The sequence below is a fragment of the Chinchilla lanigera genome, unplaced genomic scaffold (assembly GCF_000276665.1).
Source record: "Chinchilla lanigera isolate Chin_1 unplaced genomic scaffold, ChiLan1.0 scaffold00056, whole genome shotgun sequence".
Taxonomy (NCBI): Eukaryota; Metazoa; Chordata; class Mammalia; order Rodentia; family Chinchillidae; genus Chinchilla; species Chinchilla lanigera.
Genome location: NW_004955457.1, coordinates 12135579 through 12156673, shown reverse-complemented (window position 1 = coordinate 12156673; position 21095 = coordinate 12135579). Strand labels below are relative to the sequence as shown.

At 38.8% G+C, this 21095-nt stretch overlaps 1 protein-coding gene across 1 annotated transcript in view; it reads left to right on the top strand.

The window, feature by feature from the left end:
• The window catches only part of Fam117b (family with sequence similarity 117, member B), a gene marked incomplete in the record, with an annotated part of 73474 nt that overhangs the window by 23941 nt on the left and 28438 nt on the right, over positions 1-21095 (top strand). Inside the window, 3 exon segments of the mRNA XM_013520760.1 lie at positions 12621-12772; positions 18671-18763; positions 19817-19930. Coding sequence (XP_013376214.1) covers positions 12621-12772; positions 18671-18763; positions 19817-19930 — 359 coding nt within the window.

The following is a 21095-nucleotide window of genomic DNA, read 5'->3' as shown; positions in this document are numbered from 1 at the left end:
AAATGTTTATTGTTTTTAAGCTACCCAGTTTTGGGCTAATTGTTAACTAATACAGATTTTGGTACCTGCAAGTGGTGTACTGCCATAACAGCTAATGTTAAACTACAGAAATAGCCTTGGGAGTCGGGAGAAGATGAGGAATTTTGTTGATCATGATAGAGAAATTCTCTTCCAACAAATCCCAAGTTTTATGCCATCCTGAGCAACTTTGTGAAACCCCGTCTCAAAATAAAAATTTAAAAAGGGCTGGGGATGTCACTCAGTGGTGAAGTACTTACCTGTGTGAGGCCCTGGGTTCAATACCCAGTACTAAAAATAATGATAATTAAAAAAAAATTTAAGACCCCAGTAATTTAAAAGGAGTGAAACCATATAAAATATATTCTCTGACCACAACAGAATTAAATAATGTGGTTTAGATCAAGATTGTCCACCAAAAGTCTCATGTGTTCAGAAGTGAGACTTCTGCAAGATGGTTGGATCGTAAGAGTGCTATGCTTATCAGTGGATTAATCCATTGATCATTTTATAGGTGAATGTGCTGTTAGAAGTTGGGGCTAGGTTAGAAGAGGTGTGTCACTAGGGATATGTGTATTTGGAGGTGATAGCTATATCTCTTCTCCTTTCTCTCTCTGCTTTCTGGCTTCCTTGAGGTGAGCAGGTTTTTTTCTGTCATGCCATTTCTGCTTTGGAACCAGCTATGAACTGAGTCTGCAAATCCATGAGCCATATTAACACATTCTTGCTGGTTTGAATCACTGATGGTATATTCATGACTGTCTCATTAGGTGACTATATAACACTGGTGATACATGTTGGACTGTCCCATGCTACCCAGTGGAACAGTCGTGCATGTATCACTGGTGTGTCAAACTGGTAGGAATATAATATGTTCAGATTGGAGCCACCTGGCAGCAAGATATATGAATTACAGTGCCCTCATGAAGATGTTAATCCTCTCCTAAGAGTTGTGGGTGTTGAGTATTGTGTACAGTGATGGGAAAGCTGACCAGTACAAAAAATTGGTGCCAGGAGTGTTGGGTGATTGCTGTAACTGTACCTGACTCTCTGGTTTAGAGAAACCTTTGGAAATGGTTTGCAGGATGATTTTTGTAAAAGTTTAGAGATGGACTAGAGAAGCCTTAGAATGCTATAAGTAGGCCTTATATGTGGTTCAGAGCACAGGAGATTATGATGCTAATAGGAATGCAGACAGTTAAGGCCAACCTGAGTAGGTTTCATTTGGGAACCAGGACTCTCTTGGAACTTGGGCTAGAGGCCATGTTTATTACACTCTCGCAGGAAAATTTGTCTATATTTTTGCCCATGTCCTGAGACATGGTTGAAGATTTGAGATTAAGGGTGGTGAACTGAATGATCTGGTGGAAGAAATTGAAAGGTATCCCAACATTCAAGCTCTGGCATGAGCACTGTTGGCTGCTTTTAGCTGGATTTAGTGAGAATTAAGGGTAAAAAGCAGAAAAATTTGAAAAACTTCAGTTTTGCCTAAAAGGAATCCTATGTAAAGTTGGAGCAAAAGGATATGTGTGATGGCTGAAGAGATTGGTGATATTAAAAAGAAACTGAGTACTTTGTACAGGGACAAGAAGAAAGATGCCTTGTGAGCTTCTAAAGAAATAGCAAGACCCCACCTGTCACAGGCACAAGCACTTTTCATTTGAGGAGAGTCCCTGGGATTCCTCTTTGAGAAGGGTCTCCTAGGAAATTGATTCCCAAGGATTCATTCCACTGTACTCAGCTACCCAGGCACTCAGAGGCTTCTGTAGCCAAGGTTGTAGGGGCCCAACTACTGCTCAAATTAGCAACTGACCTTCCTACCCTATGTGTGGTGCTGGTTTTCCTAGCATGCAGAATGAAAGAGTTGTGGGGTTAGAAAGGTTTCTACCCAGATTTTAAAAGAAGGGTGGGAGACCAGGCAAGGAGGCCCTGAGAAGGTAGTGCATGAAGCTGTGGGAATGAAGACAAAGATAAAGTGGAGACCCCAGGAAGTTGGAGACATGGAACGTCTGCTGAGAAAAGCTGCAGGCAGTGTGTGGAGCCATTCTTAGAGTAAGGCCATATGGCTGCAACCAGCAAGGCCATAAGAGTAGGGCTGTCCACACCCTTTGAGTTCACATCTGGTCACACTGTCTTTGGTGATGGACATGGAGCTATACAGTTTCAATGTTTGCCTTGCTGGGTTTTAGTCTTACTCTGGTCTTACTCCTTTCTGTCTTCCTACTTCTCCCTGTCTAATGTTGCTAAGTACCAAAAGGCTGTGATGGCCCTTTTGGGTCAAATTCTCATGTGTTAGATAAATTTCATTCAGACATGAATTATGGTGCTATTGGCCATGAGTTGAGTATCAAGGAAGCAATACTATAAAAATGATTTTAGGCAGAAGTATTAAATAAGGTTATATATTTATCTGTTGATGAAAATGTGATTAGAGGCTCACAGCAATGTAACACTGTGTTTTCCCTAGGAAAAACAGCTCAGTATTTGTTAATTCAGTGTTCATTGTGATTTTTTTTTTTTTTTTTTTTTTTTTTGGTTTTTCTCCGGTACCGGGAACCGAACTCACGACCTTGCGCTTGCCAGGCAGGCGCTTTGCCGCTGAGCTAAATCCCCAGCCCCGTTCATTGTGATTTTGTAGACCATAACTACAAACAGCAATGAGAATCAACTGTATTTTATCCTATTATGTAAGAACAAAGAAGGAAAGCATACACATAATTATCTCAATTTATACAGAAAAAATACTTAGCAAAATTCAGCATCTCTTCATGTTAAAACAAAACTCTCAGGAAACTAGGACTAGAAAAGAATCTAACATGATTGTTTTATTTTATATACAAATAAACATAAATATAAATATAAATATATATATATATAATACAAACTTACAGTTAGTATCATATTGCTTTCTTCACAGGATCAGAAACAAGTCAAGGATGACAGCTATCAAAATTCCTTTTGCACAGCCAGGCATGGTGGCGCTCTCCTGTAATCCCAGCATTCAGGGTGCTGAAGCAGGAGGATCATTGGGAGTTTGAGGCTAGCCTGGGTTACAAAGAATTCAAGGCCAACCTGAACTGCATAGTGAGACTGTCTCAAACAAACAAACGAAATTCCTTTTGTGGTCTTTAAGTTTGTTTGAAACTGCAAAGGCTAGTACAGCTAAAGCAATATTAAAAGAGAATAAAGTTGGAGCATTTAACCTATACTGCCTATGGACAAAGATAAATAGATAAAAAAGAATGGAATAGCATATCCAGAAATAACCCACATATTTCAATAAAGGTTCCTAAGGTAGTTCAGTGGAAATAAGAGTAGTATTTTCAAAGATAGTTCTAGAACAAATGAGCATATCGTAAGAGAGTAACTCTTGACCTTTTTCCTCAAACTGTATACAAAAATGAAGTTCACATGAACTACAGACCTAAATAAGAAAATGAAAATCTAGAAATGTCTAAAATAAAAACTCAGAGCCAGGCATGGTGGCGCACACCTGTAATCCCAGCACTCAGGAGGCTGAGGCAGGAGGATCGTTGAGAGTTTGAGACCAGCCGGGGCTACAAAGTGAGCTCATGGCCAGCCTGAACTGCATAGCAAGACCCTGTTTCAAAAAGACCAAAAAAAAACCAAAAACACAACCCAGAAGCAAATCATCTTGACCTTGGGGTAGGCAGAGATTTCATAGCACACAAAACGCTTGAACTGCAAACAGTAGTTGAAAAGTTGGTTTCTATCAAAATTAAAAATTGCTGCTTAAAAGGTACCATTTAAAAATGAGAAGACGAATGCCCAACTATGCTCACATGTGTATTTGACAAAAAGCCGTGTAACTAGAATATATAAATTCAATTTAATAAGTAGGTAGTTCTTTTTTTTTTTTTTTTTTTTTTTGTCTTTTTGAGACAGGGTCTCACTGTGCAGTTCAGGCTGGCCTTGAACTCACTTTGTAGCCCAAGCCAACCTCAAACTCCACAGTGATCCTCCTGCCTCAGCCTCCACCCTGGCCTCAATTTAATAAGTACACAAACCACTTAATTAAAAATGGACAGTGGATTTTATCAGGCATCTCTCTAAGGACAGTGTGTGAACTGGGTGTGGTCTGACCCATTACCCTGGGAGGCTAAAGCAGGGAGATATCACAGGCTGAGCAGTTTAGAGATCCTGTCTCATATTTTAAAAGGGGTGGGGTTGTAGCTCAGTGTGTAGACCCCAGGTTCAATCCCCAATACCACAAGGAAGGGAGGGAGGAGGGAAGGAAAGTGAATAGCCTTGCAAAGTGCTCAACCCCATGAGTCACTGGGGAAACAAATTAAAGCCACACTGAACCCCACTGTACCTTTACTAGAGTGAGGGAAATGAAAAAGTGCCTGCAGAACCACATCTGTATGATACCAACTGGAGCTCTAATGCATTGTTGTTGGTGTTGCATATTAGTGCAACCAGTTTGGAAAACATTTTTTGTAGTTTCTTATAATGTGAGACCTACACTTGTCTTAAGACCCAGTATTTCTACCATTTACCCAAGATAAATGCAGACATACAGAACACAAATAGATTTGTCCCAAAATGTTTAATGCATGGTTATTGAGTAGCCAAACACTGGGAACAATCCAGTGTTTATCAATAAGCTATTGGATAACCACATTATAGTATATTAGTCTATGTTCTCCAAAGACACAACTAATAAGTTATGCACGCACACACACACACACACACAGATTTACTATAAGGATTGGCTCTTACGTTACAGCAATAGAGGATAAATTGCTGATCTGCAGGCGGCAAGCTATGGACCCAGGAGAGCCCATGATAGAGCTGTGGTCAGAGTCTGAGTGTGAAGACAGGCGAAAACATCCGCAGCTCAAACGTGGGGTCAGAGTGAATTCTTCCTTGTGTGCCTTTTTTGTTCCGTTTAGGTGCCATCTGATTGGGGCAGGGTCACCCACAGTTGTGCTAGCAGGTGGTTTAACTCAGCCTACCGATCTTTATTCAGAAGTACGTCACAGATACATCTCATGTTTAATAAACTACCTGGATACCTCATGGCCTGGTCAAAGTGATACACAAAATTAACCATGCAGTGCAATAAAAGCAAATGAACTGTTGATAGCTCTGTGCAGTGAGGATAATTCTTACAGACATGCTTAGTGAGAGATGTCTGACGCCTAGAGTCCATACTATACAAATACATTTGTATGACATTTGTAAAAGGCAGAGTTAACCTTTAATGATAGGCAGCAGGTCCGTTTGTCTCTCCATGAGGGTAAAGAGGTAGATGTTGCTAGGGGGTATGAAGCATTGTTTTGGAGTGGGAGGAATGTTCTAAATCGTGATTGTGGTGATTCAATGGCTTCATTTATTTTTCAAAATTCCTCAAATTATACATTAAAAATAGGTCTATTCTGTTAAACCACATGTTTTTTACAAAAGAATAATTAATTGGATTTCTTAAGTCCTTTTTTGATACCATCCCTGTAGGAAATCAGTTTGGTTAAATTAATGTTTATGTCTTCTTAGGATTTAACTTAGGTACTACTTTGCATATACATTTTTGTTCATGTTTCATTGAGAAGAATTTCATTACTGGAGAAATTAACTTAGGAAGAAATGTGGAAGGGCTGGGGATTTAGCTCAGTGGCACAGCGCCTGCCTGGCAAGTGCAAGGTTGTGAGTTCAGTTCCTGGTACCGGAAAAAAAACAAACAAAAAAAAGAAGAAATGTGGAAATGACCAAACAAGAAATGAAATTAGTAATCAATTATGGAAACACATTTTGCCCTAAAATTTCCTTTAGGTTATAAGTAAGTTCTCATTTATGTTTATCACTTAAAGAATACCACTTTAAATATCTTTATCAATATTCTTTTTCCCCAATATTCGACATTATTTGTGGTATTGACGGTGATTGTTTATAAATGTCTTTTTATTTAAAACTCTTGTGGCATGTGATAATTCTTATGTCTTCTACCTACATATAGAAGCAGTGAATAAAGGAACAGTTTCAAGTAGGAAATAGGTTTGTGTGTGAAATACAAAACATATGGTTGGGAATACGGTGAAATGTATTTCACGTAGCCATCCATTTCTGAAGGCGGCCATTGTCATCAGATTTTTGTGTTTTCTTCCAGAAACATTCCAAGACTATAGAAAAATGTGTGTGTATGTGTATGTAGGTGAAGGTTCAGACAATGGATGAAAGATAAATAACTTTCTTTTTTTCTTGTTTTGGTCTTTTTGAGACAGGATCTTACTGTGCAGTTCAGGCTGGCATTGAACTCACTTTGTAGCCCAGGCTGATCTCAAACTTGCAGTGATCCTCCTGCCTCAGCTCCCAAGTACTGAGATTATAGGCATGTGCCACCACACCCAGCCAGAGATAAGTAATTTTATAAGAATTTAATTATATAACATCTTTGAAGTCCATTATGATTATTTTTACTTGAATTTAATAAAAGAAAATTATGAAAATGAAGAAACTTCCTCTCAAATTCACCAGAAAAAAAGATCTCTAAGAGTAAGAAAAGAAAGATTTGGAGTAATATTTCTAAAATGCAGGTATGTACAAAAGAGATATAAATTAGCCAGGCATGTTGATGCACGCTGTAATCTTAGCACTCTTAAGAGGCTGAAACAGGAGGAGCACAAATTTGAGCCCAGCCTGGGAGACTTACCAAGACCCTGTCTCAAAATAAAAATTTAAAAAGGTCTAGAGAAATGTCTCAGTGCAGAGATCCTGCACTCACTCCCCTGTGCTACACCAAAACAAAACAACAAAAAAAAATTAAATTATCAGTAACAATATGGATATTTTAGAAGTCAGTGATAATTGAAATGCAAATAAAATGGTATTTTTCATTTTTTTACATTGACAAGAATTGATAAAATTTATAAAATGTAAAGATGGGCACCCTTGTGCTGGCATTGTAGGTTTTTGCTAAACTCTACTTTAGATGTAGTGATTGGTACCTAGAAATTTTTACACAAAGACATGTAAAAAACATCTGTCACTAAAGTTTCTGTCAAGGTGGGATTAAGTTATGGTGTATGGGAAAATAGATACCTATTAAAAATGGTGATTTACATTTATTGCTATGGAAACAAGTCTTCCACATGCCCCCTTTTTATTTCTTTCAACAGTAAGTAATTACTTGCATAATAGGACCTCATTTATATAAAACTGCATGTGTGTCTGAGCACAGACAGATTTCTGGAAATAAATAATTCATGAAAGGGTTATCTGGAGGATGGTGTATTAGGATTTCATTTCTGTTTTTACATTTTTGTTATATATTTATTATTTTTATACTTAAATGAAAAAGGTCCCTGCCCCTTTCTGAGCAAATGAATTTATTTACCCCTTTTTTTGCTGTTGGTTTTCGTGGATAATAGGAAATAGTCTTTGTGCTTGATTCTACAAATACCAACATCTTAACACTGGGGTAGGTCTTAACAAAGGTCTGTGGGGCCTTCATAAGGGAGTAGCTGGGGGCCATGGGTTAGGACGCTGTGCCAGAGCTGGGCTGGGCCGTTGCCTGGGAACCAGCCAAACTGGTGCTGATGGTGGGGAGCCCTGATCGGCAGAGCCCAAGGCACTGGTTGCCAGCTTGTTCCACACCCTGCGGTGTGTAATCAACCTCTCTACAAGGCCTCATTATGTCATCTAGGCTGGCCTTGAACTCACATAGCTCAGACTCTACAGGCTTGACTTGTAAACATCAAGTTTGAGCCTGTTTCTGTTCGCTTTGAGTTAATAGAGCATCTGAATATACTGCACATGCCTGTCCCTGTTGATGGAAGACAGTAACAGAAGTCATTCTCTTCTGCTCTCTTTTCTAGTCCACCTCAGTGAGGGTAAATGATTGCTTGGTTAACCAAGAAGACTAAGTTTTTTATTGGCCACTTAAGAAAACACTTACGACTGTATTTCCTATTATCCACAAAAACCAACACAAAACCTTATGTGTTAGTGCAGTCCGATCACTGTGAAGGCAGGGGGGTACCATTGATGCCCTGCAAAGTCCCACTTGGAAGTGGGGCACAGGAAGTGGAAGGACCTTTTCAGCGAGCCATGCTGCAAGAGTGCTTTAAGAGCACACAGTGTGTTTTTTGGGCTTGGATGGCTGTTCAGAGAAGATTAGCAGAGGGAGTGACATCTGAATTGGATTGTGAGAGGTTCAGCACAAGTTGGCCAAACCAGGGAAGGGCTCTGCGGGTGACCTAAGAGGGACGAAGACCTAGAGGTGCACCAGGGCACAGTGCTGGAATTGCAGCTCTGCGGGTTTGGTGGGGATGAAGACAGCGGGCACAAAGTGAGGCTGAAGGCGCCAGGTCATGAAGGTCTCATCACCTGTCAGGGTCTTCCCTGGGGCTGAACACTTCCTTGTGGTGCACATCTGTGATTCAGCACACTGGAGGCTGAGTCAGGAGGAACACAGGTTCAAGCCAGCCTGGTGGGCAGCTTGTGACTTTTTGAGACCCTTTCCCTACCACCCAGTCTCTTTACAGAAACTAGGAATATTGGAGTCATCTTGGCCTCTTTAGGGTTCCTTTCCCTTCAGGAATTTCTGTCATAACCAGGGCACCACACCTGTCCATTCTGGGAACTTGGGTGGGAGTGGAGTAAAGACGAGCCAGGTGGCAGGCTGTTCTTCAGGGCAGGCTATGACCTGTTCTGTACTTACTGGGTGCCATGGTGACTCTGGGCCCTCAGTATCTGCTTAGGGAATGGCGTCCGAGAAGGCCACTCAGAACAGATGTTTAGTGCTTTTACTTGCCACTGTGTAACTCTTCTGTTCTCCAGGTGTTTATAGAAATAATAATGATAATAATTCTGATGATCTTGGGGGTTTGGTGAGATCAGAGCTGTTAGTGAGGTAGGTTTGTTGGGTGTGCTGGCAAGGACCTAAAGCAACAGCTCATAGTTGGACCTATGCTTGCTCATAGTTGGGGAAGAAAATGCCAGGTGTTTTTTTAGCAATTGGATTTTGATGAATGTGTTATGTGGCCCTAGCCCAGGTGAGGACAGTCTTCTTGTGACCTAGTAGGGGTTGCTTTTTAGCTGGAAGAAATTTTGTGAACATATTGTATATTTACTAAGCTTTTCATTTCTCATCATTTGGGTACATGCATTCTTGAACTTAGGGGTCTGTACTGCCTGTGTTTCTGTTCTGTTGAACAAGAATACACTATAAAAGGAAGACTAGAGAGCTGGTTAGCATTTATAACAAATGGGCATTGTTTTCATGAAATATTAGTGCCACTTTGAAAGCAAATTATGAATCTGAGGCATATCTGTGAAGCAGCTTTTATCTGCAACACAGCTGCAGTAAATATTATCTTAGTGAAATTGAACCTTGTTACGTGGATCACATAACCAGGAACTGAATTTACTCTTCTTAAGACAATAATGTAATGCAGTTAGAGGAGAGGTATAAAAAGTGTTCTCATCCGTATATGGCTCTTAACATAAGAAGAGCGAAGTATTTGCCATTATACAGAACTTGAATGATAGTATTAGTAATAGGATCTTACGCATATTTTTAGTATTTTAAAGCCACGTGTGGTGGTGCTTGCCTGTAGTCTCAACACTGGGGAAGCTGAGACAGCAGGATCACTTGAGCCCAGGACATCAAGACCAACCAGGGTAACAGACCTCCTTTAAAAAATTTTTAATCTTTTTAAAGCCATGTCAAAGTTAGGTATAAATGAGCTAAGCTTACTCCATTCTCTCTCAAGGAGAGGGGAGACACTTGGGGAGACACTTCGAGGAGGGGATAGAGCGGGTCCTAGCAGAAACCAAGACCCTGCCGGTAAGAAAGGGTCAGCAGACTTTCCCTGTAAGGAACCAGACAGCAAAGTGTTAATCTCCGCAGGTAAAGAGGCAGAATCTAAAACTGTTACATAGGTACTTACATAACAAGAGAGAAAATGATTTTTCACACATTTTTTATTGATATTTTAAAATATGGTGATAATATACATATTTTATAATACAGTTTTGAGAAGAAGGAATTCTTTTTAGAGGGGTAACATTTTACTTTGTTTCAGAGTTAGTGTTCTGTATCATAAAATCAACTGGAAATGTTAATCTTTTAATACCCTCTATAGTGAGATTTTACATACTGTTTTTGTTTTATTTTGGGTTTTTTGAGGTAGGGTCTCACTATGTAGTTTAGGGTAACTTTGATGTCGTTACGTAGCTCAGGCTGTCCTCAGACTGAAGGGGATCCTCCTGGCTCAGCTTCCTGAGTGCTAGAATTATAGGCATGCACTACCACATCTGACTTGTTTGCACAGTGGTACTTTGGTTCACCAACTTGATTTTCTCCATGATTCTGATCTCAAACCATGTTGGATGAGAACCGAATTAAATTCCATAATTAGGGTCAGTGTTGACCTTATGGGGAAATTGGATTCGATTTTTGTCCAGTTTGTTTTGCACCCAACTCTATTCTTGATAACCATTCTGACTAGTGTGAGATGGAATCTCAGCTTTCATTTGCATTTCCCTAATGGCTAAATATGTGAAACATTTTTTCATATCAGTGGCCTCTTGTACCTGTACCTCTTTTGAGATGTTTATTCAATTCATTTACCCATTTATTGTTTGTTTTTGATCTTTTGGTGCTGGTGTTTGAGTTCTCTGTATGTTCTAGCTATTAATCCTCTGTAAGAGGAGTAGCTAGCAAAGATTTTCCTCCATTCTGCAGGCTGTCGGTTGGTTCACTTTGTCAGTTGACACAGGGACAAACCAGGTATCAACATATAGTAAAAATCAATTAAAAGCAAGAATTGTTCCATTATTAACAATAGAAAAGGAATCAGCTACAGTAAGTAGACACAAAGGCAAATCATATATTGACATACAGTAATGACCAGTTAAAAGTGACAGGGGTGCCTCGTTCGTAATGACAGTATAAACTGTAAACTAAAAGGCTGCTGGTCAGAGCTGCGTTTCCTCTCCACCCCGGAGCTGGGCTTAGCAGTCCACATTGGTTTTCTTTTCTCTGTGTTGTCTTCATTTCTCTGTGGTTTTTAGCTTTCCGGCTGGCTTTCCTGAGTCCCACAGCTCTTCATCTTTCTCCTTGCTAAGTAGCTTTCCAGATGTCTCAATTCCAGATTCCAGATTTGTGGAAGCTGTGATTTACTGCCGGCTCCTACTCCACCATCATGCAGGATACGAGTGTACGTTGTTAACAAGAATGCTGAATGATTCTGTTAACACTGACATAGACTTTTAGAATCTCAGTTCTCATGTTGTTAGGAGGTGCTTCAGTGCTTTTCTTGTCCATTCTCGCTTCCGTCTTTTTCTTTTCCTGTTTTCCATCTCATCCCTTTGTGTTGCTTTTCTAAGTGATTTATATTTTCAGTTCATGAATTCCCTTTGAAGCTGTACTTAATCTTGTTCAACCCACCCTTTGAGTTTTAATTTTAGTAGATACTGAAACTAATTTTAGTTTAAAGTATTTATTTCAGAAGTTCTTTCACTTTTTTTGTCTGTCAGGCGTCCTGCCTGCCTGCCTGTTTCTGCACTCTGGGTCCTTCTTTAGGGTCCCTGCAGACGCTGCCTTAGCATCCTGGTGATGCGAGGCTGAGCCGCAAGGGCTCTGGACTGTGGGGCTCAGAGCGCGTGGAACTTGGAAATCGTGAGGTCTTACTCTGGTGAATAACTTTAAAGGTCATAGTATAGTGGGTAATGCTTTCCAGATAAGTGCATAATTCAGTAAGTTTTGGTAAGCTTTTTTTTTTAATTGACTGAGGAGTGACTATAACTGTTTTACAAACTTTTAAAAATTAATTTTATTGGTGCACTTTAGGTTTATATATTGATCACACTCATCACAGGGAGTTTCTACCTGTCATGATCTATCTTGATTCTTCTTTTCCTCATTCCCCTCATTCCCCTCCCCTCCCTTCAACCCTGCTTCCCCTCCGTATTTATAAAAACTTTGGTCTTACTTTAAGAAAGCTAATTCCATGGAAAGTTTGCAGGTAGGAACAGTGTGCTTGTTTTCCTTTTCTTTTTCCCTGCCTTTCCCTCCCCTGCCCTCTGTGCTGCATCCCCTGCTTTTAAGTTTTGTATTTTGAGACAGGCTCTTGCTAGGTTGCCCAGGCAGGCCCTGACCCTGCCTCAGCGTCCCGAGTGCTGGGACTACAGGTGTGCACCGCTGTGCCCAGTATACGCTCTTACGTCGAACCCGGGATCTCCCCTGCGCTGAGCATGCACTGCCCGCTACCCTGCCAGAGGTTCCTCTTCAGTGATGCTTTCCTTTGTTAAGTTGCCGAACTTCTCCCTACCAATACTAATCATTCCTCCGTTTCTACAGTTCTGTTATTTCGAAAGTGTTATGTAGATGAAATCATACTATGTAAGCATTTGGGATTGACTGGTTTCACTCAGTGTAATTCCAGAGATTCTTCCAGGCGTGTGCATCCACACCTTTTTCCTTGCTGGAGATGGGACAGCTTTGCGCATTAGCATATTTATTTTTATTATTTTTATGTGTTTAAGTTGGAAAACTTCTATGTAGTATAGAACTCAGTTTCTACTTTGTTTTCTTCTTCAACTATTTTTAAAATTTAACTTTTTTGCCTTACGTCTAGGTGACAAAGCCCGACTGCCTCCCTGTAGCCCCTCCAGCAGTATCCGCCGCACGTCCTCCCTGGATACGCTGGCAGCTCCGTATCTCGCTGGGCACTGGCCTCGGGACAGCCACACGCAAGTCGTGCCCTGCATGCGGGACAAAGCCACACAAGTAGGTTTATTCTACCCCTCGCCTACAGCATTTTGCTTGTAGCACTTTCTCATACTATTTGCTCTGTCCTGTGCCTGGGTTCCTGAAGCATAGCGTGCATTGGAATTTCCTCAGAAGTTCTCCACAGTGCATGCCCGGGCCTTGCCTCAGTCTGTCTGGGTCTTGGATAGGGCCTGGAAAGGTACATGTTTATAAGTTCTCAGCATAATTCTGATACATGTGGATAATTTGTGCATATGCATTCTTTCACTTATTCTTTATAAATTAGTTTAGAGCATTACAGTATTTTTAAAGAACAGTACAGTATTTTTAACTTGGAATTTGGACTTAAAATTTCTAACAGTGAAGATTACTTTGCTATTTACCCTTATATTCTTGTGTCAAAAATATTCATGTATTGGGAAGTGGTAGTCCATTGCTAAATAGATTCTGTTAATATAAATATTTTGACCAGAGACTCCAGAAATGAAGTTTTGTACTGTTAGATATATACAGTTTTTAAAGGGAGCTTGAGCTGGGTGTTGTGCACACCAGTGATCGCAGCACTCCAGGAGTCTGAGGCTGGAGGTTCATGGAAAGTTCAGTGACTTACAAGACCCTGTCTGAAAATAAAAACATGTTTATTTTAAAAAGGTTGGGGAATAGCTCAGTGCAAAGGCCCTGGGTTCAATTCCCAGTACTACTAAAATAAATAGTAAAATATAAAAGGATCTTAAGGAATCATTCAGCTCTACCTCCTAGGCCTACTGATAAAGAGGCTGAGGTCCAAGATCACACAGGCTGTTGATGACTACATGTTAGTCTGGTGTCTCTTGTAGCACCAACCAGAATTGTAATTCCATATTTGTAGAATCATAGAATCATTTATTCGTATTTGCAAGACATTGAGTCCCATGAAGATAGGAACTATGTTTGGTATAGCCATTGCTGTGTTTCCAGCCCCAGGACTTAGTTCTGTACTTGGCAATAAATGCTCACAGAATACTTGCAAAGGAATGCACAAGCAAAACAATTACAACTTTATTGCTAATGAAAAAAAAATGAAGATTTTTTATGTCTGTTTTTTAAAATAACTAAGATGCATCTCTACTTAGACTTCAGATTATGTTATTATTGGGTGCTTGATCCCAGCACTTTTTGAGAGAATGTCCTTTTACAGAGGTAAGTAAACGCAGAGTGTGGTGGCTCGGGGCCTGAATGTTAGCATTCCAGGTGTTCTTGGCAGACTTTAGTTTTCTGTTCTGATACTCTTGAAACTGGGTCTTCCTACTAGGCTAGATAGTTGGGATTTAGGATTACCTTGGGGTTAGTTCTCTAGAGCGCTACTGCAAAAATGGAAGTGCAGTGAGCCCATAGTCATTGTAAGCAATGAGCTTTTTCTGAAATTGGGACTTTTTAAATCAGAGAGTTCTGCAGAACTCTTCATTCAAAATCTGCAGCTATGCTTTTGCTTAAGGCAAAATCATAGGGAAAATTAGTAGAGTTTCTCCTTGCCTTCTGCTTAACCACATGTCAGATATACACGTACATGGGTTTATTTTTTTGAGCTTTGCTACAGTGCTCTTTATTTTTCCTCTGGTTTCAGAGTCTGTGGGTTCAGATTTTTTTTTTTTGGTACCAGGAATTGAACTCAGGACCTTGCATTTACCAGGCTGGCGCTGTGCCACTGAGCTATACCCCTGGCCCTGTGGGTTCAGATATTTTGTCACATTAATAAGAACATTGGGAGCCTTTGATCTGTGAAAACACTCAAGTCTTTTATCAAGTTACTATGACCTGGATCTGGCAATATTGAAGTATAAGCTGTCTTCATTTTCTCAATGTTATGGGTATAAATACAAAGAAAGTAAATAATTACCATACTTTTAATCTTGCTTATAAAGCTTGTATGTAAAATCCAAAGGGTAGTACCATATTGCTGGATATTCCAGTCTTTCAGTTACATAGTGAGCCCTCATTTTCATTAAATGAAGTTAGCATTAACACAATTAATCAGAAGTTCTCAAATTCCTTATTGACAGATGTTGCTAGTTAATTAAGTCAACTTTTAAAAGTTTAGGTAAAAACTTGGAAATATTTAACTGGGCATGGTAGCACCAGCCCCGAATCCCAGCACTTGAGAAGGCTGAAGGTGAAAGGACCCTTGAATTAATGATCCCTGCCTAAATCAGTTTATTTTCATGGAGAAAATGGAAAAATGAAAAGTAGGAAAAGGTGACTCCCCCAGGATACCATATTTCAGACATTCTTCTGCAGCTTCCTTTTTTACTTAATAAGGGGATTATTCTATCTGTGCAGATGGTCCCTTATTGCCAAGAGGTTTTCCCCCTTCCTTCTTATATAGAGAGATATAAACCAGTTTCCCCAACCTATATTGAGAACCTCAGCAAGTAAGATACAAGTTAAATACTGAACTATAAAGCCTGAGATACTACTATGAAATTTTAAACAATTCTTGAATTTGGATTTACACCTACAGAGTAGCTCTTTACCATGATTTTAGCCCAAAGTTTAATATACATAGTAGCAAAAAATAGGTGGAGTTATTTATTTTTGGTTTTGAAGTATAAAGACAATGTCCACAGACATTTAAACACATTACAAATAGAAAACATTCGAAATCTTATCCTTCTTGGTTTGGCTTTCAAAGACATCCTGGCCTGTAGCCGACTCTCAAAATCAGGCCTTGTTTTTTGCCATTTACAGTATTTAGAAAGTCTTGTTATCATTCACATTTGATTACAACTCACAACTTTTTATAAAACTTACTGTTTCTATCCTGACTCTTTATTTTTAAGCAAAATTATGACTCAGCCACATTTTTATATCAAAGAATTCTTGACATTCTTCCCTGTATTTCTATGATCATATACTTTGTAACTCTTTGGCATAATACAATGAAAACAATAATTAATGTTTATCATTTTGTTCTTACTAACATCTTAAAAATTAAACTGTTTACATAGTCAAATAGGTATATAACATTATTCCTCTTTAAAAATGGAGAAATTTTTCATTTAGGTACACACCTATAATCCCAGCACTTAGGAGGCCGAGGCAGGAGAATCACCATGATTTCAAGGCCAACCTGGGACACAGTCAGTTCAACAACATCCAGTACTACATACAGAGACCCTGTTTCAAAAAAAAAAAGAAATTAAAATTTATGTAAGATAACCTGTTACAAGATGACACAGGGGTTATATAACAGATGGTTTTTAATTCATAAATGCTTCTAGTATGTAATGACTATATTCATTTTGTGGTGTTGGCACATGTATATGGCACATGTTAATTGCTTTTTAATCCTCTTCTCTACCTTTCCCTGCTTCCCTCCATCTCTTGGTCTCCTTCCCTTTTACAAAAGTTCTATCTTCCTGTTTCTTACTCTTTTATTTTGCTCTTTATTTATAGTATGGGTTTCTCTTATAGAGAAACCATGAAATACTTAAGCTTTGTGGCCCATTTATTTCTCTTAACCTTCTGGTCTCAAGACGCACCTATTTTCTTACAAATGAATAAAATTTATCTTTATGGCAGAGTAGTACTCCATTGTATATAAATAACACATTTTCTTTCCTTTGTTTTGCTCATTATTTATATTTTGGTTTCTCATATGAAAGAAACCATATGGTATTTAAGTTTGTGTGTCTCAGTCATTTCACTTAACGTTTTTTCATAGTGCATTGAATTCCCTATAAATAGTTCAAGTTCATCATTCTTCATAGCAAAGTAGTACTCCATTTGTGTAAGTATCTCATTTTAACCTGTTCATCTGTTGAAGGACATACAGGCTGATTCCAGGATTTAGCTGTTATGAATTGTGTTGCTATAAACATGAGTGTGCATGTATTGCTGTAATATGACGGCTTTAACTCAGGAAGGTGCCTAGAATGGGACTAGCTGGGTGGAATGGAATTTCTAGTTGTAGTTTTCTGAAGTTTATGTATTGATTGCCGTAGTGATTGTGCTAGTTTAGTCATCACAGCCTTGCCAGCATTTGTTACTGTTTAATTTCTTGATGTTTGCCACTCTTTCTGGAGTGAGATGAAGTCTCAGTTTTGTTTTATTTTGCATTTTTTGGATGGACAGCAATGTTGACCATTTTTTTCATGTATTTATGAGCCATTTGTATTTCTTTTTTTCTGAAGTGTCTATTTCACTTGCCTACTTTTGATTGGGCTTTTTATTCGGAGGATCTAATTTTTTAAAAATTATTTGTATAGTCTAGATAGTAGTCCTCTGTCTCGAGTGTAGCTGTGGAAAATCTTTTCCCACCCTATAGGTTTTCTCGTTGGTTGGTTGTTTTCTTTGCTGTGCAGAAGCCATTTGTTGACTCTTGATGTTTCATGTACAGTTGGGTTTCTGCTTAGAAAATCCTTGCCTACATCTGTGACTTCAAGGGTATTGCCCACCTTGTCTTCAAGCAGATTGTTTCTGGTTTAATGTTTAGACCTTTGACCCATCTTGATTTTAGTGCGGTGTGTGGTGAGAAAGATGAGTCCAGCTTCAGTCTTGCGCCTGTGGAGAGCCAGTTTCCAGCACCACTTGCTAAAGAGGCTCTCTTTCACTGAAATGGCTCTTCATGCACATTATGCTGCAGATAACAAGACTGTTTAAGATTTAAACATTTTTAGCATTAGATCAGTACTGTGATTGTGGTTTTAGTTTAATTTTGATACTTTATCCTCTGTAGTTTTGTTTATAGGCTGATTTGTGAGAGAGATTTAACAGCTGACATGAAGAACTGGTGAGAAATCATAAGCACAAATGGGAGTCACTCCTGAGAATTGTATTAGTTGGTGGCAGTTATAAAGATATACCATAATTTATAGGCAAACCTAAATACATTCAATTTATTTACATCATTTGGTGCCTTTACTTGTAAGAACAGTGCTATATGGAATAATACAAACAGGTCATTTTTGCATGTAAATATACACATTTTGTATATCTACAGGATAAATTTCCAAAAAAGGGTTTGCAGTGTCAAACTGTATGTGGATTATGACTTTATACCAGTTGCTAGATTCCACTCCATAAAGGCTGTACTTACTCCGTGGGGCACTAGAGGTATAGCTCGTGTCATCAACTAGCCCGGGCTGGTAGAGTTCTAACTGGACTTTTGAGATGGAGTCTCACTATGTTGCCCAGGCTGGTCTCAAACTTGTGGGCTCAAGTAATCCTTGTGCCTTGGCCTTTTGAGGATGCAGGAAGACAGGAATGCATCATTGTCCCTGACAGAGTATGTTTTGGGTGCCAAATATTCATTTGTGTTTTCTGCTTGAATACACCCTTTTTAAATTCTGAGTTTAACCACTAAAGACAGCACATTTTGGGAGCTCTTCTCTGCATACAAGCAAGAGTAGACATAGTGTGGAGAAGATGTGACGGCTGGAGTCTTAAGAGTTTTTTCTTTGTATTCCTATTTCCTATCTCCTGAGACCTTAGGCAACTTATCTAACCATTCACTGACCTAGTTTTGTTATCTGCAAATTTTGTGGAACTTCTTGTATTTGTTAAATCATATACAGCATAAGAAAAAACAGTGCCTCACATATAATACAAGCGCAAGAATGTTGGTTGTTATTAACATGCATCTCTATACTTTGTTCAGTGAATGTTATATTTACAACTTGTTATATTACAATGTTATATTACAACTACAATGTTATATTACAACTGATTAATAACTTTATTAGTAATAAAAATAAAAATACGTCAAAATATTAATTATAATTAACCAGTGCTGGGAAAATTGTATGTAATTTGTGGTATTTTAAATATATTCTAATATCTCATTTTTCTCTAATAAGAATTTTTTTTATAATAGGAAAGAATATGACATAGGTTATTAGATGATTTTTATTAAAATATTCCTCCTTTTTCCTGTTGTAGACAGAGAGTGCCTGGGCTGAAGAATACGCTGAGAAAAAGAAAGGGTCTCACAAGCGTTCAGCATCCTGGGGCAGCACAGATCAACTTAAGGAGGTCAGAAAGGTGTTCCCGGAAAGTGGAAATTTGACTATTTCTTGGAAATTGTAGTCAGCAACAATTCATTGTTTTCTGTGGATTTTTTTTTTAGGTGTCCAGGATAACAAGAGAAAAGCAGTTATGTGTTGATTTGATAAAGATTTGAATGGGGAAATGTACACATTACTTACCTGACTGTGTGAGGGGTTTTATCCATTTTCTCCCCTTTGACAGGAGAGTCCATATTTGTGAATACAGTATAAGCATCAGAATTATAAAATTATAGTAATACAATAGATGCACATTTATTATTTTTCTGTATATGATGTTTCTGAAATTTGGTAATTCAGTATAACCAGATTGATTATGGGTGTACCCTGTGATTACTACTTCCTGTGCCTATAATAAATGATACTTGCGGGCTGGGGATTTAGCTCAGCGGCAAAGCGCCTGCCTGGCAAGCGCAAGGTCGTGAGTTCGGTTCCCGGTACCGGAGAAAAACCAAAAAAAAAAAAAAAAAAAATGATACTTGCATTTTACACATAATTTAGAAATGTAAGAGACAGACTCAGTTAAGGGATGACAATGAGATAATCATTGAAATTGCATTTGTTATTGAAGTTTATGTCTGTGAGTACATTTCATGACTTGACTAGATTTTCAAATGCTGTGTAATTTTTCATCTGTGAAAGGTTAGTTTTCTATAAAAAAACCTAAATATAAATAAAAGTTAACTTATGGTAAGGACAATGAGAAAGTAATTGTTTTTAATTGTTTCTGAAAGCCTATTCTAAGTGCTGAAAACATTTGTTTAGTACTTGGGAAATTTGACGACTGGGAACAATGTTGGGAGGTAGATTTTTCTTTACAATAAAGAAGTATGCATGTTCATTACCATATGTATAGGTGTGCATATATATGTAACAACTTTGCACAGTAAATCAAGTTTTGTGATATGGTTTAAATATTCAAGAATTTATTAAGGGTGAGATTTATTTGTTTTTAGTAAGCAAGGATATGTTTTTATTTTGTGTGAAAAACACTCTTCATACTTACTTTCCCCCTTTCTAGATTGCAAAATTACGCCAGCAGTTGCAGAGAAGTAAACACAGCAGTCGGCATCACCGAGATAAAGAAAGACAGTCTCCATTCCATGGTAACCATGCAGCTATCAACCAGTGTCAGGTAGGAGCACAGGTGCCTCAAAATCCAGGAAAAGAATCTGTTGTTTTCTGGTGATTTGTTGTATTGCAGGTAATTATTTAGGAAAAAATGCCCCAAAACATACTTTACACAATAATGTAAATACTGACTCACATACTTCATTAAAAAACATTAAGCTGACAAAATAATATTTTTCTTCGGTGACCTGAGATAAGACTTTCAGGAGCCAGGTGTGGTGGCGCACACCTGTAATCCCAGCACTCGGGAGGCTAACGCAGGAGGATCCTTGAGAGTTTTGAGACCAGCCTGGGCTGCAAAGTGAGCTCAAGGCCAGCCTGAACTGCATAGCGAGACCCTGTCTCAAAAAAAAAAAGACTTCCAGGATACATGGTTACATATTGGTTCAGTATATTGGAGACAGGTTAATAAAGAGACTGCAGCATTAGCTCTGGGACAGGTCCTGGGTGAGTAACTTATCCCAAGTTTCAGTCTGCTCGTCTGAAGATTGGGAATAGCAATACTCCCTCGTGAAGTCTTTGGGGAGAGAAAAGTCCTTCAATTGCTCTGATTCCTTACATAGGGCCCTGGGAACCACTCCGGTGGCGTGCCCTGGGAGCACCTCTCTGAGTTGAGATTGGCTTGCATCCCATGGCAAGAGAGAACACATTTCAGGTCCTGTGATTGAATCTTTCACGTCCCAAAAGTGAAACTTTGGGATTGAGAGAGCCCAGACTCAGCACTGAGGGGTGAGAGAAAGCTTAGTTGTGTGACTTTCCGATCACCTTGTGGGGCTGGACTTGGCAAACTGTGGCTTAGTAGCCAAGAAGCTGCTACCTGTTTTTGTAAACAAGGTTTTAGTACTCTCAATCTCTATGTATTGTTCATGGCTCCTTTCTGGGTTTAACAGTGTTGTTGAGTACTTACAACAGAGACCATCTGACCCACAAAACCTAAAAAATTTATTATTTGGCCCTTTATATACGATGTTTGTCAACTGCTTCTACAGGAAGTATTATAGGACAGTAGTATCTAAGTACAGTGTATGTGGATTGTTTGCCATAGAAAGTATGAGTAAAGATATATATATTTTTTCAAACTAATTTTGTCTCAGAATATTTGTTCAGGATCAAGTTTGACTCTACAAATTTGTACATTAGCTGTAGTTTCCTGTAGCATTCTCTCATAT